The 16,448-nt window shown below is 48.9% G+C and overlaps 1 protein-coding gene and 1 pseudogene across 23 annotated transcripts in view; one reads left to right on the plus strand and one right to left on the minus strand.

The window, feature by feature from the left end:
- BCL2L11 (BCL2 like 11) overlaps positions 1–16,448 on the plus strand; it is a 145,031-nt gene that overhangs the window by 44,105 nt on the left and 84,478 nt on the right. For 3 of the 9 annotated variants that reach the window (XR_013441682.1, XM_036106485.2, XM_078056286.1), the window contains one exon: positions 500–4,916. The exons of 5 other annotated variants lie outside the window; for them this stretch is intronic. Coding sequence is in view for 2 of the 4 variants with exons in the window: in XM_036106485.2 (XP_035962378.1) it covers positions 500–598 (99 nt within the window). In the remaining 2 variants the exon portion in view is untranslated. Of the gene's footprint in view, positions 1–499; positions 4,917–16,448 lie in introns of those variants that run through there. One more of the 9 variants, XR_013441683.1, reaches the window with a different exon arrangement.
- The window catches only part of LOC118544625 (NADH dehydrogenase [ubiquinone] 1 alpha subcomplex subunit 1 pseudogene), a 297,076-nt pseudogene continuing 286,275 nt past the window's right edge, over positions 5,648–16,448 (minus strand). For 9 of the 14 annotated variants that reach the window (XR_013441702.1, XR_013441700.1, XR_013441699.1 and 6 more), the window contains one exon: positions 13,083–13,960. The product of XR_013441702.1 is annotated as an NADH dehydrogenase [ubiquinone] 1 alpha subcomplex subunit 1 pseudogene, transcript variant X18 (transcript). Of the gene's footprint in view, positions 6,134–13,082; positions 13,961–16,448 lie in introns of those variants that run through there. The other 5 variants (XR_013441706.1, XR_013441701.1, XR_013441711.1 and 2 more) reach the window with 2 other exon arrangements.

Here is a 16,448-nt window from a genome sequence, read left to right on the forward strand (position 1 = left end):
CCTGGGTTGTGAGACAGTTCCTTCACATCTCTCTTGTGTCCCCTCTACCCCTACCTCTTCCCACGGGATGCCGACTCCAGTGACTTGGGGGATGGCTTTCCTCCACACCTGCACACAGGCTGAAGCATCCCCTGATCGAGGCAGTTCTGGCCAATGATGACATGGCCCATAGAAAGAATACATGTGTTTTTTAGAGGGGCAAACTGAGATTCAGGGATTGCTTTGCGGTTCCAAGCATCCTTTTGGTTTCTGTAAAGAAGCAGATCATTTGGCATGCTGCTCCTTATGTGGCGACGTCTCCCTCTGTGGGGGAGGTAGGAAGGACTTCGGCCTCGCAGTCTCGGGGGAAGGACCCGTGCTCGGAAGGTGCAGCGCTTGTAAAGGGGTGCCCTTCATAGCTGTGAAAATGGGATTGGTGGTTCCCTTAAACATAGGCGTCCCCCACCCAAAAATAACACGAGGGCTGAGAAACTAAGAAGCTTTCCTATTGTTGTTTCAGGTCTTTTTGAATAATTACCAAGCAGCCGAAGCCCACCCCCAAATGATTATCTTACGACTGTTACGTTACATCGTCCGCCTGGTGTGGAGATTGCAGTGACGACGGGTTCCTTGCAGAGCCAGACGGGTGCAGACATTTCGCTTGTTAAAACCAACAAGCCCCAGCACCACGGTGTGAGAAGTGGCATTGCCATGCAGCCCGCGGTTCTTTCCCTGAGAGGGCGTGCGGGGAGGCCGGCCGACGCGTTCCCGAGGATGCCGCACTGCACGTGGACTTGACCTTTCTGTTTGCCACATGGCAGAATTTCCAGTGGAAGTTTGTTGTGAATGTAAATGAGGGAGGATTCTTTTTAAAAAAAAAAAAAAAAAAGTACAAATCATGGTTCTTTGGAGCAGGATTTTATGTAAGAATGGTGTTTACACGTGGTGTGGGTTTTCTTCCACCTTCTTTAATAAGAACAGGTTTTTCAAAAAGGAAATGGAAACTTTTTAACCAACTCATGAATGATTTTTGTACTAAAATTTTAAGAACCTATTGCCTACTCTCAGAGGATTATATAAACTCTGCAGTGGAAACTGAGCCAGCTAATTGATAAAGCTGCCTTAGTTTATTTTTAGATTACTGTACAGAATTTTTAAACGGGAGAGGTATGAGATAGCCCCCTCCCTTCCCTGCCATTGGCTCTTTGACATGCTTTTTTTTTTAATCATTATTAATACCAAAAAAGTTCTTATGAAACGAAACTGATTAAAGGGGCAGAGGGTCTGTCGTCAGCCTGTATTGATACGCCACTCCCGTTTTGTAAATACTTACCTCCTTAAATTCAGTTGCATCTGTGGCAGAATTTTAAAACTCTTTTCGTGTATTTTTCCTTTTCTCCTTTTGTGATGCTCCTCTGGTCTGTCTGGAGGCCGGTGCACAGATTTGGTCCAGTGTATTCTCATGATGAAAGGGAATCGGGTCAGAACATGAGTCAGGATCTGCCTGTGGCATGTGCGGCCCAGTTGGTCTTGTCTGCCAGTAGCTTCCTCCCTGGGACGTGTGTGCTTTTGGCTTTCACTGGTTTTGATGGGCTTGTCAGTTACAAGTGTTCTGAAGAAGGACTCCCAGTCACAGCACAGATAGGTCCTGTGCCTCTCGGCGCTGTGGGCTCCTCTGGTTGCAGACTCTCCCGCGGTCACAGGTGCACTGTCGGCAGGTGGGGAACGTGCCCCCTCGCAGCTGAGCCCTTTGGGCTGCAGGTGTCGGAGCTCCAGCCCTCGTGGGAATTGGCACGAGCCGTGGGCGGGGCTTTAGGCGGCGGTTTCCTGGGCATCCAGGCTTTTCATCCAACTCCAGGTTCACCTGGCCTTTGATGCCTGACACTTGGTTCCCACCCCCCCAAATCCACTTTGAAAGGAAGGCTTAATTCTGCCTTCCGCTGTGCTGTAAAAATACTGCATTGGAGCCCGAATCTGAAGTGGCCTCTCAGCCTTCAGACAGAGGTCTGTCTTGTTCCCTTACTCTCGGGACACGTGGGTGGTGTTGGACCACCCTTGGTGCATCCACCTCTGTTGGGCGCGCTCTTTTCTTTCTCCACACCTGCCTGGGAGGGGTGCAGCAAATGGAGGGCCCATGAGTTGGTCTGACATTTCAAAGGCAGTTAAACAATTTGGGGGGACCCGAGAGAGATCAGGAAGCAGTGAAAGAGGAGAAGTAGAGATCATTTCGTGAACCCTCTAACTCTTCCAGATTTTGAAACCTCAGATCATTAAATAGCTTTTTAAAAGATAAACGTGATTTTTCAAACGAGTCAGCAGTGCCAACAACTCTTGTTTTGCTTTGGGCCCCCAGAGGACCAGTGTTTTCATGTGATTAAATTAAGTGGGGAAATCCATTCATTTGTATCTTGATAATTCTATATAAATATATATATATATATATATATATATCTACAGCATATACGCATTTTCCTTTAGGTAGAGAGATTTGATTCCAAATATTCTTCCTTTCTTAGGATTTTCTTTTCCCCCACAATCTTGTTGGGGTCTTGAATATTTTTAAAGCTATGTTGAGTGTGAGCTTGTGTTCCCGACATGTCTCGAACCCCTCGGTAGGGTCATGACATCCACACAGTTGTAAGGCGGTGGTGGACCTGCTGGACACACACACACACACACACACACACACACACCAAAGATGTGTTTGGTTCTGGGCACCTCTCCCCTCCCAGGATCTCCGTACTCAGTGCCAGTCTCTCTGACTGGAGCACTTTACTCTGTTTCTTCAATACTGCGGCTCCCTGGGAGCGGTGCCCGAGGGCTGTGTGCTGGCGTACCTCTGGCTCAGTGGCCGCCTGGCGTCCAGGCTGGCCGCGAAAGCAGCTTGTGAGGAAATTAGAGATTCTATGAATTTGTAGTATTAAGGAGCAGGATGTTGCACCAGGACTGAAGAGAGATGACTGGATGTCTCTGTACTGTACGTATCTGTTTATCATGAAGCCTCCCTGCGGAAGGTATGCCTACTGTGGTAGACCTTGACTTTTTAGTGTGTATTTCTTTTACTTTTTGTAGAAAAAAAAAAAAGACTAGATCCCTTTTTGGAAACTGAATGCGGGTTTTGTGCCTTGACCACCTCTTCTCCCATGAGGTTTGTAGAAAGTGTCCTGTGACTTATCACAGAAATGCAATAAACACATGCAAAAGAATCCCATGAGTAATTCTTCCAGTTACCTGTACTCCTGCCCAGAAGTGAGTTTGCCAAGAACTGCTCTCGGGGTTGCGGAGGAACCAGGCAAAAAAGAGTGTACACCGTAGAGAATAACTTTCTCCTGTTTCCCCGTCTTGATATTGTATATATTTTTACTATTTATTAGATTAGGAGGTCACATTTTACTTACCAACTGAGCCAAATGTCTGTGTGCAATTGTGTTTCCTTTACCTTTCTTGTAAAGTTTTGTACAGCATAAATGAGTAAAGATCACTGTTTTTACTAAACTTTTTCAGAATTGAGGATTGTACATATTGTAGATTCTTTTTCTGTGTAATGTGTCCTACTGTTTCATAATGCTGTAACTTGTAGAAATATTGTATATTTATTTCCTGCTTATTTAATGTCTTATGTTCTGAGAAGTGTTGACCTCCCTGCTCCCCGCCCCCTGCTATACCATTCATTGCTTTAACTCTGAGGTGGTGACTGTGAGCCCCACGCTCTTCCCTAGGCTGGGGCTGGCCCTCCAGCCTTGGTTCCTGGTAGTTCTGGTCACGTGGGTTTAAGTTCTTGGGGTTTGCTATCCTGATGATGAAGTCGGTGTTGAGCCATCAGTGAGAGACCATAAATGTGGCCGGCCACAAAATTCTACAAGAAATAGCTGGTGACTTTTCTATTCCGAAAGAGCCAGCTTCTCGTGGAAGCAAATTCTATGAAGGCCAGGCCATATCTTTTTTAATTTTATTTTATTTTAATGTATTATTGGCAGTTGGGACAGATTTTTCCATTGAAAATGTATCCCTGACAATTCAGTGTTCAGAGAAATAAAAACAGGCCCCTTTTTGGGGGTGCTGCCAGGAGTTGGTCAGGGCAAGAGGAAAGGACAGGTAAGCCAGGTTGCTCCTGCCCTGAGAGGGACGTCAGGAACACCACCTCATGCCACTTTTTGGCAACTGGTGAGTAGTTAAATTATCCCCCACCCGCTGTGTCCTGTGCTTTGAGGTGTGGACTTAATGGTCTTCAGGAGCTAATTGTACAGACCCCCACCCCCAGCCCTGAGCCATTTGGTCTCTACCTTTGATCAGCCTGCTTCAGGTTGTCTTCCTTCTGCTTCTCTGTTGGCTTCGAGAGAGGTTGGGGGTCCCACTCGACTAGATGTTAAGATGTGAAAGCTCGCGGAAGCTTTAGAGAGACCTCCTAGTGGCCCCGTGTCAGTAGATGGTTCTAGCATCCCTGCTGATTTAGCCTGGTGCCTGTGTGGTCCACTCCCCGCTCATGTGGGTGCAGGGATGGGTCCACACGTGACGCTAAACCAGCAGAGGGGACTCCTGCTCCCAACAGCATTGTATTCAAGAAGCATCCTCAAGCTCCCAGCTAGGTAACTTGACTACTTTTATTTGGGAATCAGACTTTAGAAGCTCTCCGAAGTTGTATGTGCAGGTTCTGTGACCACTAGTTACTGTATCAGGACTCATCAGGTACACATTTATAAATAGCACTGATCTGTCTGTATACGGACCGTCACTAACTTGTTTCCTAGGACCCAGCGTATGTAGCATTTGTATTGCGATTTCCCTGGCTTACTTGTGTTTTGCACTGATGAATTTTGACAGGGTAATTGCCACTTTACTTGTGCAATACTGCTGTAAATAACTGCAGATTTTTTTTTTAAGAAACTTAATCTTTTATGTTCTTAATGAAGTTTATATAAATAAAACTTTCAACTAGTTTTGGTGAGCTGTTTGATTTGTTTCACAGAGCGGTGGTGGAGAAACAGCTGGTTAGATATGAACACCCACGCCTCTGCCCTTTATCAGTCACAGGACGCGTTACCTACGTGTAGATTTTAGGAGTTCTCGCTTGAAGACGACTCTGTGTAGCATACTTAAAAGCAAACCACTCTTAAAAGTTTTGAAGTGGCTGGCAGGACCTTCTGCACAGTTTTCTGCCTACACAGCCCGATATGACTCAGCACTTGGGAGGTGGGGGGCGGGGGGTACTGGAGCCAGCTCTGTATTGATTCATGATGGGGCAGAGTCCCTGCCATCCCATCCTGTCTCCTAGTTGGAAGGAAGGAAAAACAAAAGATGGGGAGTCTGGTTTGACTGGTAGAAAGGACTTACGCGCAGGGCCAAGTGGATCGCCAACAAGTGTCTGGAGCCCTGTGTGTGAACAGATCCAGCTGCCTGGTAAGGGCTCCCTGAGTGTTGGGGATGCTGTGCTGCCCGGGGCGGGGGGGGGGGGGACTGGTCTAAGGGTTGACAGAGAAATGAAAGCTTGGTTTGCGGGGTCTAGGCTATAAAATCCAAAACAAGTAATTATATAATTGATCAGTTCTGCTCTGAAATAAATGCTGGGAACGTGAGACGGGCCGAGCTTTGTTTTAAGCTGGTGATCTGTTCATGTTTTTCATTTTAATGAGGCGAGCACTACACAAATACGGTCTCATCACTACAGATATGTGTGTGTCTACATTTATTTCAGATCGCATTTATTTCAAACCCAGCTTGTTTGGCTCCCATCCCCGGTCCTACTTCCTCACCAACACAAGAGTTCGAATTTTTCCAGATCCTTTCCGTTGCTCTGTGTGTTTATTTACATTACGTTGGTTTTGCTTTTTCTACAAATGCCGTAATTCGCATGTGATTCTGACTTAGCAGTAGGTCTTAGAAATTCCCATTGTGACCACTTCATTCTGACTTCTGCATCCAGTGCACACAGATAGGCTGCTTGCTGCCTGGCGTCCCACTTCTGGCATTTCTGGGTCTTCAGCGCTGCCTGGCCGCTCCTCGCCAGCAAGCGGGAGGGTTGCGTGGTGGTGGTGGTACCGGGAGGTGGGGTATCCCCTTCAGCAGAGTTGGGAGATGTCGCCAACCTGGCTGCACTCACAGCCACCAGCAGCAGGTGAGAACGCTCTCCGCCAAGTGTTCTCACGTTGGTATCAGCCTGGAGGGGGGAAGAGTAGTATTGTTAGTCGAATTCAGATTTTTCTATTGACAAATAGGATGATCTTTTCAGATATTGTTGGCATGTGCCTTTTTTATCAAGGCCTTTGCTTACAGTCAATGGGGTTTTTCATTTTTTCTGTTGTTGATGAGCTCTATAAAGCACGAGTAAAACATCTCTTAACGTGTCGGAAATATCTTTCCTTTTAGTCTGTTGCTATTTTCCCCTAACATTGTAGTATCAAGATTTTTTTTTTTTTTTAAAGATTTTATTTATTTATTTGAGAGAGAGAGAATGAGAGAGAGCACATGAGAGGGGGGAGGGTCAGAGGGAGAAGCAGACTCCCTGCCGAGCAGGGAGCCTGATGCGGGACTCGATCCAGGGACTCCAGGATCATGACCTGAGCCGAAGGCAGTCGCTTAACCAACTGAGCCACCCAGGCGCCCTGTAGTATCAAGATTTTTAAACACACAGATAAGTTGAAAGAATTGTACAGAGAACCCAGTACACCCACCCCCTAGATTCTACCTTGCGCAATTTGCTATATACTTTTTAACATCACACATACATCCACTAATCCATCTTACTTTTCAGTGCATTCCAGAGTGAACCATAGTCCTCGTACTCATCCCTAAATACTTCAGCACACATATTATTTAGGGTTGGTTCTTTTTTTTAATGAATTCTCTCTTTTGAGATAAAATGTACACAAAATAAAACACAAATGTTAAGTGTGCATTTGCTATATTTTGACCAAGGATAAAGCTGTCACTCAAACCCCTATCAAGGTGAGGAACATTGCCGTCATCCTAGAAAGTTCTCTCATGCTCCTTCCCAGGCAATCCCTCCCATCCCACCCCCAGGGGTGACCTCAGTTCTTATTTTTTTTCCACCGTAAATTAGTTTTTGTGGATAGTTTGAATAGAATCAGGCAGATATGGGTTTTTTTGTGTCTGGTTTCTTTTTTGCTCAGCTTAATGTTTTTGAGACCCAAGTTATAATCAGTAACTTCCTTTTTATTAAGTCAAGTATTATTCTACTGTATGAACAGATGACATGTGGTCTGTTGCCTTGTTCTTGAACACCTGAGCTCTTACCAGGTTTGGGGCTAGGAGGAATAAAGCTGCTGTGAATATCCTTCTTCACATCTTTTTGTGAACATATGTTTTATTCCATCACATGTTTTTTTACTTCCTGAGATGCACTTGATGTAGTTGTTACCACTTTAGAAGTCAGATTTCATCCTACTTAGGCCTCCGTAGTTCGTATCTTAAAAGACCTTCCCTCTGCTAAAGTTTCAAAAATACTACATTTTATTCATATAACTCTACAGTTTTTTTTTTATTTTTAATCTTCTGGATTTATTTTTTTTAATGATATGCTGTATGAATCTAACTTTATTCCCCCCCCCCGCCCCCCCCAAGACAGCTAAGACTCCTCTTTTCTCCACCAGCCTGAAATGGCTATTTGACATCCACCAATTCTCATATAGGTGGTTCTGTTTCTCAGTTCTTTTCTTTTCCATTGATGATCTTGTTTAATCTGCATTATCCTGATTACTATAGTTTTTCTTAATTGAAGTATAGTTCACACAATACTAGTTTAAGGTGTGCAACGAGAGTGATTTGAAATTATAAACATTACAAGATGCTCACTACAGTACGTGTGGCCACCATCTGTCACCATACAAAGTCACCACAACACGAGTCTATTCCCTATGCTGTACTGTACGTCTGTATGGTTTTATCTAGTTTACAACTGGAAGCTTGTGCCTCTTCATCCCCTTCACCCATTTTGCGTACTCCCCCATCCCCCACTTTGATTAGTCCAGTTTTGTGTTTTAAATTTCTTATCCTTACTTTTCAATATCGTCCGGACATTCAGCATGTTGTCTTAAATATGCATTTTAGAATCAGTTTAAGCTTGAAAAGTTCTGTGGGGATCTTGTTTGGGATGATGGTGACTACATATTCATTTAGGGGAGCAACTGTCATTTTTCCAAGATGTTTTTCAAGGTGGGTAGTACTTGTATCGATCTACGAGGCTTGCTGTTTGTGCTTTCAGTATGCTTGATTTTTCTTCCATATATCCTGCACATTTCTTGGTAGCTTTTCTTTATGGGAGAGACGGGGATTATCCAGCGTCCAACCCCCTTATCCTCCCTTTCTTATCTCCACCACAATTTCCCTTTCTCTCCCTGCCCCTGGCACTGCTGAGGGCAGACCCATGTCCTAAGCTTGGCCAACGCAACATTCTTTGAATCTGGAGCAAGCGAGGCAAAAAGAGGGGTTGTTGGGAGGGCAGCGTCCCTGAGGCTGTGGGGGCATGTTGGCATTCCCTGGCCGTGGTGCTCTGCTGCCCGGCCACCAGCATGCCTGGTCTTCCAGCTTCCTGTGTGTTCTGTGAGCCTGGCGCCCACCCCTCCAGTAAGTTCTCTGTGTGCTGAGTTAACCAGAGTTGCTTTCCGTTGCTGGCAGCCATAAGCACTGACTCATTCCCCCCTGTCAGGAAGGAGCCGAATAAAAAGGTGGTAAGGAGTTCTCTCTGAAGAAAACAAATTCAGAAGGTGAGAGGTGACAAGCTGCTTGTTTAAATTCTCCACTAGGGCAAGACCAGATAGGATGTGTGAGAAGATGGAAAATGACAAGGCAAAAATTCTCCAACTTTCCTAATTTCTACCATGGGGATCTCCTTTCCTGAACACTCTTGTTTCCTGAGACAAGCCCTGAGTCCTTAGAAGAAGTCATTACCAAGAAGATACATTAGAATGTTGAAGGCCCTTGTTTCTAGAATGTTCTGCCATATAATAACTGTGTTACCAAAAGGGACTCAGCAAGGGAAAATCATCACAACCGCTCCCCTTTGTCTCCTTAAAGCAGATTTGGGGAGAATCAGCTCTACAATAAACCCCTATCTGCTAACGAAACAAGATCGAACTTGGATGGCCACTCTTTAAAATATACCCTAAAGACGTCATGTTCCATTGTTGACTTTCTGGCCCAGAAGGACATCAGAGAGTTTATGCAACCTCATTTCTCTCTTAGTAATTTAAGTAATGGTTTTCCTAAAACATTCATTTATTCAATCCAAGTATGTAGTAAGACCCTACCATATCCCAGGTGCAAATGAAACTATAAAAATGCTTAAGACTAGGGGCACCTGGGTGGCTCAGTCGTTAAGCGTCTGCCTTCGGCTCAGGTCATGATCCCAGGGTCCTGGGATCGAGCCCCACATCGGGCTCCCTACTCGGCGGGAAGCCTGCTTCTCCCTCTCTCACTCCCCCTGCTTGTGTTCCCTCTCTCGCTGTGTCTCTGTCAAATAAATAAAATATTAAAAAAAAAAAAAAATTGCTTAAGACTAGGACATGCTATGGAGCTGTGCTGCTCCAGGTCTCACGGGCAGGAAGCAGAAAGACCCCGATGGAATTCTGTGGTGAAATCCCAGGGAGCAAGCTGTTTTGGGAGCTTGGAGAGGTGATGCGGGGGGATGTGTGGCTCCACCCGTGTCTCCCCCACCTCCCACCCGGCCCCAGAGCCCCCTGTAATGACACCCATGGTGACAACCAACCACTGGGCACATATGTGTGAGGTCCTCTTCAGAGTATCTCATCATCTCAAATAGCCCTTTGAAGAAACTGCCCTTATTACCCCAAGTGTCCAGATAGGGAAACTGAGTCACAAAGCATTTAAGCTACTTGCCCAGGGTCACCGAGCTCATCGCCACAGCAGTGACTCTGCCAGACCACATAGGACTACTCCCCTTCCTCCTTTCAGGTCCCGGGAGGGTCTCAGCAGGAGGCTGAGACCAGGCGGGGTCTGCCTTAGATGGGATGCCCGTGAGGCTGCCTTGCCTCAGAAAACAGTTCCAGGCATTCTGGGAACTTGTGACTCTCTGTGGCCTGATCCAAACCACCTTGTAGGGACAGGAGGGGGTGGCACACCCCATAGAGGCCCCCATCCTGCAACTCTCCGTGACCTCGTCTGATGGCCTCCTGTGGACATGTGGGTTGTCCCAAGAGTTCTGGGTATTTTCTGAGCCTCCTGACTGCTGCCCGTGTCTCTATAAGGTGTGGCCTCAGTCTGACAGAAGCTGTGGTCCCTTCCGTCCACCTGCAGCCCCCACTCACTCCAGCACGGCAGCCTCCAGGCATTTGTCCACAGGTCAGGCCATGTTAGTGGTGGCATCCCAGTCTGGGGTGATGGAGCAAAGGGGTCATGGACCCTGTGAACGTGGTCTCCCACCTAGGAGTGTAGAGTGAGGTCAGTCAGGGAGGGCCTGTTGTGCATCCGTTAGGAACAGAATGTGCTCACTTCCATTCTCATCTAGCCCTTGAACCTTTCTTCCCAGACCTGAGCTAGGAGGGTGCTCTGAACCCAGAGCCTCCCCAGCCTTCCATATGCTCCCTCATCCCCCAGGCAGCCCTGGGACTCTGCACTATGTCTGAGCCCAGAGCCCCAGCTGGGTACAAATGTTCCTTTTGCTTGTCTTATCCTGGTGCACACCCCTGGGCTCCAGGCCAGGGCAGAGTTTGGGGTTCAGGTCATCTACCCCTTTCTCCAATGAAATCTGCATTGTAGCAGTCAGGACTGGGCTCCCTGGGGACTCAGGCAGGCCATCTCCAAAAGCTGCTGCTCTTGCAGAGAGCCGAAGCTGCCCCAATTTTCTTTTCTCTTTTGAAAAAAATTTTAAGGGGGTACAAGTACATACAGTGACATGTACAGCTGCCTTGACAGACACGTGTCTAGAGCTGAGGAGTCCACTCCCTGGTGACGGTGCAGAACGTGTCCAGTTGTAAGCACGAGCAGTCCGGTCCTGCCTGCCCGAGGCCCAGGCTCGCCCCTGACCTGTCTGCTCGCTCTGCGGGCCCCAGGCTGGGGGCTCTTTCTGCAGAGGCCTGAGGAGAGGTTGGAGATCTGGCTGGGGTCCTCCAAGGTCGTTCAGGGCCTCTGAAGGCCCTTCCAACAGGAAAGGGAGACCCCTTTGCTATTTGAGTGGGTTCCAGGCAGCCTGTGGCTTGGTCAGAAACTCTTCCCCATGTTACTCAACCATGACCTTCATGTCGATATGTGTCACTTATTTCTGCTGAGAAGCCTGTCACAGAAAGCCCTGGATGTAGACGATCTGGCACATTCACTTAAAAAATAAATCCATTCTATTATCTTGACGTCTGGACCGTTGGAAGAAGAGGGCCGTGTCACCAAAGCTTCCTAGGTCATCGGCTGACATTTCCAAAAGCTTTCTTCATCATTCATTTTCTATAAAGTCTCTAACCCGTGTGAGTATAGGTGAAAAGATTTTCTTGTCTTTAATCCAAATCCCTCATTCACCAAATGTTTATTGAACATCTGTTATGTACCAGGCCCAGTTTTTTCCAAGTGCTCAGGACTCAGCCAGAACCAGACTGCTGAGCCCCCTGCCCCCATGGGCTTATCCTCAGTGGGGGTGAGGGACAAAAGATAAACGGATGAACAAAGGAACAGACGATGAAAGGCGAAGGAGATCACAGGGCCAGGTCTGGTGGTGGGGCAGGTGTAGTGGTGTGGCTGGAGTATGGAGCAGCCATCCACAAGCTCAGAGTAGTTCCAGACTGAGAGACCAGAGACAGAGAGGCCGGCATGGTACGGAGGCCGGTGAGGCTGCTACCAAGAACTAGTGTCACAGGGAGGCACTGGGGATGATGCGCTGGGCTGCAGGGCCAGGTGGGCCGTGCCCAAGAGACTGGGCTCCGTCTCATTCCGCAGGGCAGTGGAGGGCTTTTGTTGCAGAACCAACATAAGCTGATATAAATAATTTGGGGAAGATTCCTCTGAACTCTAGACTAAGGGAGACTGAAGGGACATGAGGACAGACTGTCATATGGGATCTGGGATTTCCGTTGACTATAAATTTAGGACATGATTTGGGGGGCGCCTGGGTGGCTCCATCGGTTAAGTGTCCGACTCTTGATTTTGGCTCAGGTCATGATCTCAGGGTCCTGGCATCGAACCCTGTGTCAGGGTCCCCGCTCAGCGGGGAGTCTGCTGGAGAGGGAGAGAATCTCCTCTGCCCCTCCCCCACCCCCACGTGCACGCTCTCTCTCTTTCTCTCCCTCTACCCCTCCCTGCCACTCGCTCTTTCTCTCTCTTAAAAAAAAATCTGAAGGACATGATTGTGACAAGTAGTAAAATCTGAATAAAATATGTAGATTAGATAATAATATTGCATCAAGGTTAATTTCCTGAGTTTGATCATTGAACTAGGGTGGTTTAAGAGGATGTCCTTGTTCTTAGGAGACACACTGAAGTAATTAGGGGTGAGGGGCACTGCATGTCTGCAGTTTACTCTCAGACATTCAGAAAAACCTATAATGTGCATATGTGTATTATATCTTGGGGCCAAAGGGGAAGGAGAAAGCAAATGTGGCAAAACGTTAGCATTTGGGGAGTCTGGGTGAGGGCTGTAAGGAAATTGTTTATACTATTTTGCAACCTCTTTATTAGTCCGAGTTTATGTCAAAGTAAGAAGTTAAAAATTAAGACCCCTCTGCGGTGTCTGGGTGGCGGCGGTGAGCAAAAGTGTTAGATCCAGGGGACAGAAGGCCTCCCAGGAGGCCGGGGACCTGGACTGAAGGAAAGACGCTTGGGAGGGAAGGGAGACGCGGCCTCCCAGTGTGGAGGGAGAGAGAAGAAAAGAACTCAAGGGTCCTAAGGGAGGACTTGGGCCAGGACTTGGGGGTGGGGGCACTTCCAGAGAAGAGAAACAGAGTGTGGGGGAGGAGTAGGTGTGGGGGGAGCTGGGGTGGAAGAAGGGCTAATGAAGAGTTCTGTTTTGTTGAGCTGCCAACTCAAGTCAGGGCTGATCCAGAAACAAAGTGTTATCAATTCATTTTAAAGGGAGAACGTTGGGGTTTTAGAAAGGCATCCCAGCCACTTGGACTATAACCACTGCCGATTGAAGAAGGGCTGCTGTGTCAATATTTAAGCATTTGCTTTAATGAAACATTTTTAAGACTTACAAAACACATCTGAGGAAATGGTGTCTTTAACCAGGAGAAATGCAGGACGATCAATGCCATCCTCGAGACCTATAGGAAACGTCTCTTGAGCACGGGCCAGACACTGCACCAGAAGTGGGGGTGCCGAGGCTCAACCCCGGCCGACGTGAGGCTCTTACAAAATAACCCACCTCCAGGGTCCACGTCTCCCAAACTGCACGGGGATTCGAGTGTTGTATTTTTCACTCCAGTGTGTGGCAGGGCTTGGTTGCTGCTGAATCAGCTCACTCAGGACTCCCACGGATGACTCCAGAAACCCTGTGGCCCAGGACAGCATCTCGAGATCAAGCGCATCACCCCCCGGAAGAATGTTCTGAAGGACAACACTCAGTAAGATACCTTCTGTTTGTTTAAATTTTTGTTGTAGCTGCCAAATGTTCAATCCTCATTTCTGGTTCCCCCTGTCATATTGCGCTGGCACTCGTATTCGTGCTTCCTGCCAAATTCGGGGTGAGTGGGAGGACAGACAGCATGGGCTGGAGGGCCCAGGGCCAAGGCCACTGCAAGGTGTTGCTGGGGCTCTGGGCCTGGGGAGAGTGCAATTGATCAGGTAGGGCAAATCCGAAGGGCTCAGCAAGGTCAGAGACAGGAGAAGGGGTCGCTGGCTGGGCTGTGTGTGTGTGTGTGTGTGTGTGTGTGTGTGTGTGTGTGTAGGATGGGGTAAGAGGTGGATCGGAATCAGCATGTAGAACAGGTAACAAATGGTATTGTATTGTGCTTGGTCCTGGCCTTCACAGCTCAGCTGGGCGTGGCATCTGAGGGATCCCAGAATCAGGGGGAAAGCGCCTGGTCCCCTGAAAAGCAAGGAGGACACACAGCAGGCCCTGAGAGCAAGCATTCAGGCATGGATACTTAGATGGGGCACACAGTCACTTGTGTTGGGGAAGAGATCACAACCCACATGGCCCCCAGTTGGAAAACAAGCTCTTCAGGGGGAAGGTCACCTTACACTTGCTCAGTCCTATGCAAGGATGCTGGGTCAGCCCACTCACAAACTGCCTCTGTGTGAGCCCCAATGGACCCAGCCTTGACTCCTCCCAGTCCTTCCCAGAGCAGGTCTCCTGCCACCCACCTGGTCTGGGGAGGGTTCAGGCTAGCAAAGCTCCCAGGTGACTCAGCCTGACTCAGGCACCCAGTCACCGAGCTCTGGGGCTGGACTTCCGTTGGCTCCCAGGTAGATGCTCTTGTCCCCGCCCAGGGATTTTAATAATTCTATTTGAAAGTGCATCTCTCTGCTTTCCAGATTATAAGGGTCAAGGCAGCATCCATCAGGTTCAGCAGGATCTAACATAGTGCCCGGCACCCAGTAGGGGCTCACCGCACGACCCAGGGGTGCATGGGTGGACAGTGAAATGTCCAATTAGGATTCTGTGCTACATCATCTTTCATGAAAGCCCGAGTCTGTTCTTGGCTACTAGACCATGATTTGTGCTTTTTGCCTTTTAAAAAACAGTCGTGGGAACAGTGGCCTATTCAGATTATACACTTCTTTCCTAAGAGGCAGGTCCAAACTTTGGCAAAATGGTTTTTGGCAGAGTGGGGTGGGGGGAGGTGCTCTTTTACTTCGTGGTGGCCCCTTCCTCCCTCCACATGGTGCCTGCTCAGGGCCCAGGGCCACTAAGCTTCCTCCAAACCCTTTCCTTTAAAAGCTGCTGCCCAGAGCCCTGGTGCTGGCAGGATGCTGATAGATAAAGTCCCCTGGAGGGGCGCCTGGGTGGCTCAGTCGTTAAGCGTCTGCCTTCGGCTCAGGTCATGATCCCAGGGTCCTGGGATCGAGCCCCGCATCGGGCTCCCTGCTCTGCGGGAGGCCTGCTTCTCCCTCTCCCACTCCCCCTGCTTGTGTTCCCTCTCTCGCTGTGTCTCTCTGTCAAATAAGTAAATAAAATCTTTAAAAGAAAAAAAGTCCCCTGGAGGACAAAGGCCTGATGACGCCTAGAAGTCAGCCTCTCACAATGTTGTCGGCATGGGCGCTTAGGTTGCTGTCTCAACTCTTCGGTAATCAGAAGAAAAATGACATTTGAGGAAATCGATCCCAACAGTATGGGCCATTTCCCAGAATCCCCCCGGGAGTACTCACTCCCACATCACGGTCTTGCTGTGCCTCTTTCCCCCGTGCTCCTCCCCGAGAGCCACAGGGCTGGCTCAGGGCCGGTTGGCATCTTCAGCAGCTGCAGGTCTCTGCTCGCATGTCCCCTTCCCGCTGTGGCCCTCCCCAGCGGCCCCATTCAGTCTCACCTTCCATTCTAGTCTCTGGGCAGTGAGGCTTTGCACACACTCCTGGAGCCCACACTCTGGTGTGCGTTAGAACTTGGGGTGCTGTAGGACAGCAGGGTGGGACTGAGGCCCTAATCTCTGGTGGTCCAGTGATGGGCAAGGCCTGGGCTCTGTGCTCCGTGAGAACAAGGACTGTGTGGACCCCGTTCCTTACATCCCGGCATTGGCACGTAGTAGGTGCTCAGGGAACATCTGTGGAATGATGTCGTCTTTTTTCAGGGAAAGCACATGGCTACCCTAGCACCTTGGACAAGTTCAGGGAGTACTAAATTGGGGGGGGATGGGAGAGATTCCCCCATCTCCCTCCGGAACCCTGAGAGCTTCCCTTTGTGGGACCCAGTCACGTGTGGACTTCGATTGTGCACAGATGTGGAGTACCAGGGCAGAAGTTTCCCAGAACTTCCTTCCAGAAGAAATCAGGCTTAAAATACTTGCCCACCAGATGGCCGGGGCAGCCCTGGGGCACTGCCTCTTTTATCTGATGGCCGTCTGCAAAGAGGCCTCTGGGAGCTGTTCTCAGAGCATCAAAGGGACTGGGCTGTTGGCCGCCCTCGTGGGTCACAGCACTGTTGCCTCTACTGGGGTCCAGCCCATGGGACTGACCTGCCTAGCGGGGCCATGAAAGTTTAGACAGACAGACAGGCAGACAGACAGACAGGCTGAGATGGAAAAGACACACTTGCCCCCCTGCCTCTCCCCCTGGCTAAAATCCAGTGTGTGGCCAGTGTGACCAATTGATTACACATGGACCCGGGGAGGAGGGAAGCAGGAGGGGGGAGGAGGGGGGATGGGGAAGGGGAGGGGGGATGGGGAAGGGGGAGGGGGGGATGGGGAAGGGGGATGAGGGGATGGGGAAGGGGGATGAGGGGATGGGGAAGGGGGAGGAGGGGAGGAAGGAGGGTGGGCTGCCCACAGGTAAAGTCTAACACCTGGAGTCTGAAACAGTGGGAAAGAGCCCCGTTTGGATTAACTGAACACATTCCCAGACTGCAAATCCCCTTTTCTGAA

Source organism: Halichoerus grypus, chromosome 10, assembly GCF_964656455.1.
Source record: "Halichoerus grypus chromosome 10, mHalGry1.hap1.1, whole genome shotgun sequence".
In the NCBI taxonomy this organism is placed as follows: Eukaryota; Metazoa; Chordata; class Mammalia; order Carnivora; family Phocidae; genus Halichoerus; species Halichoerus grypus.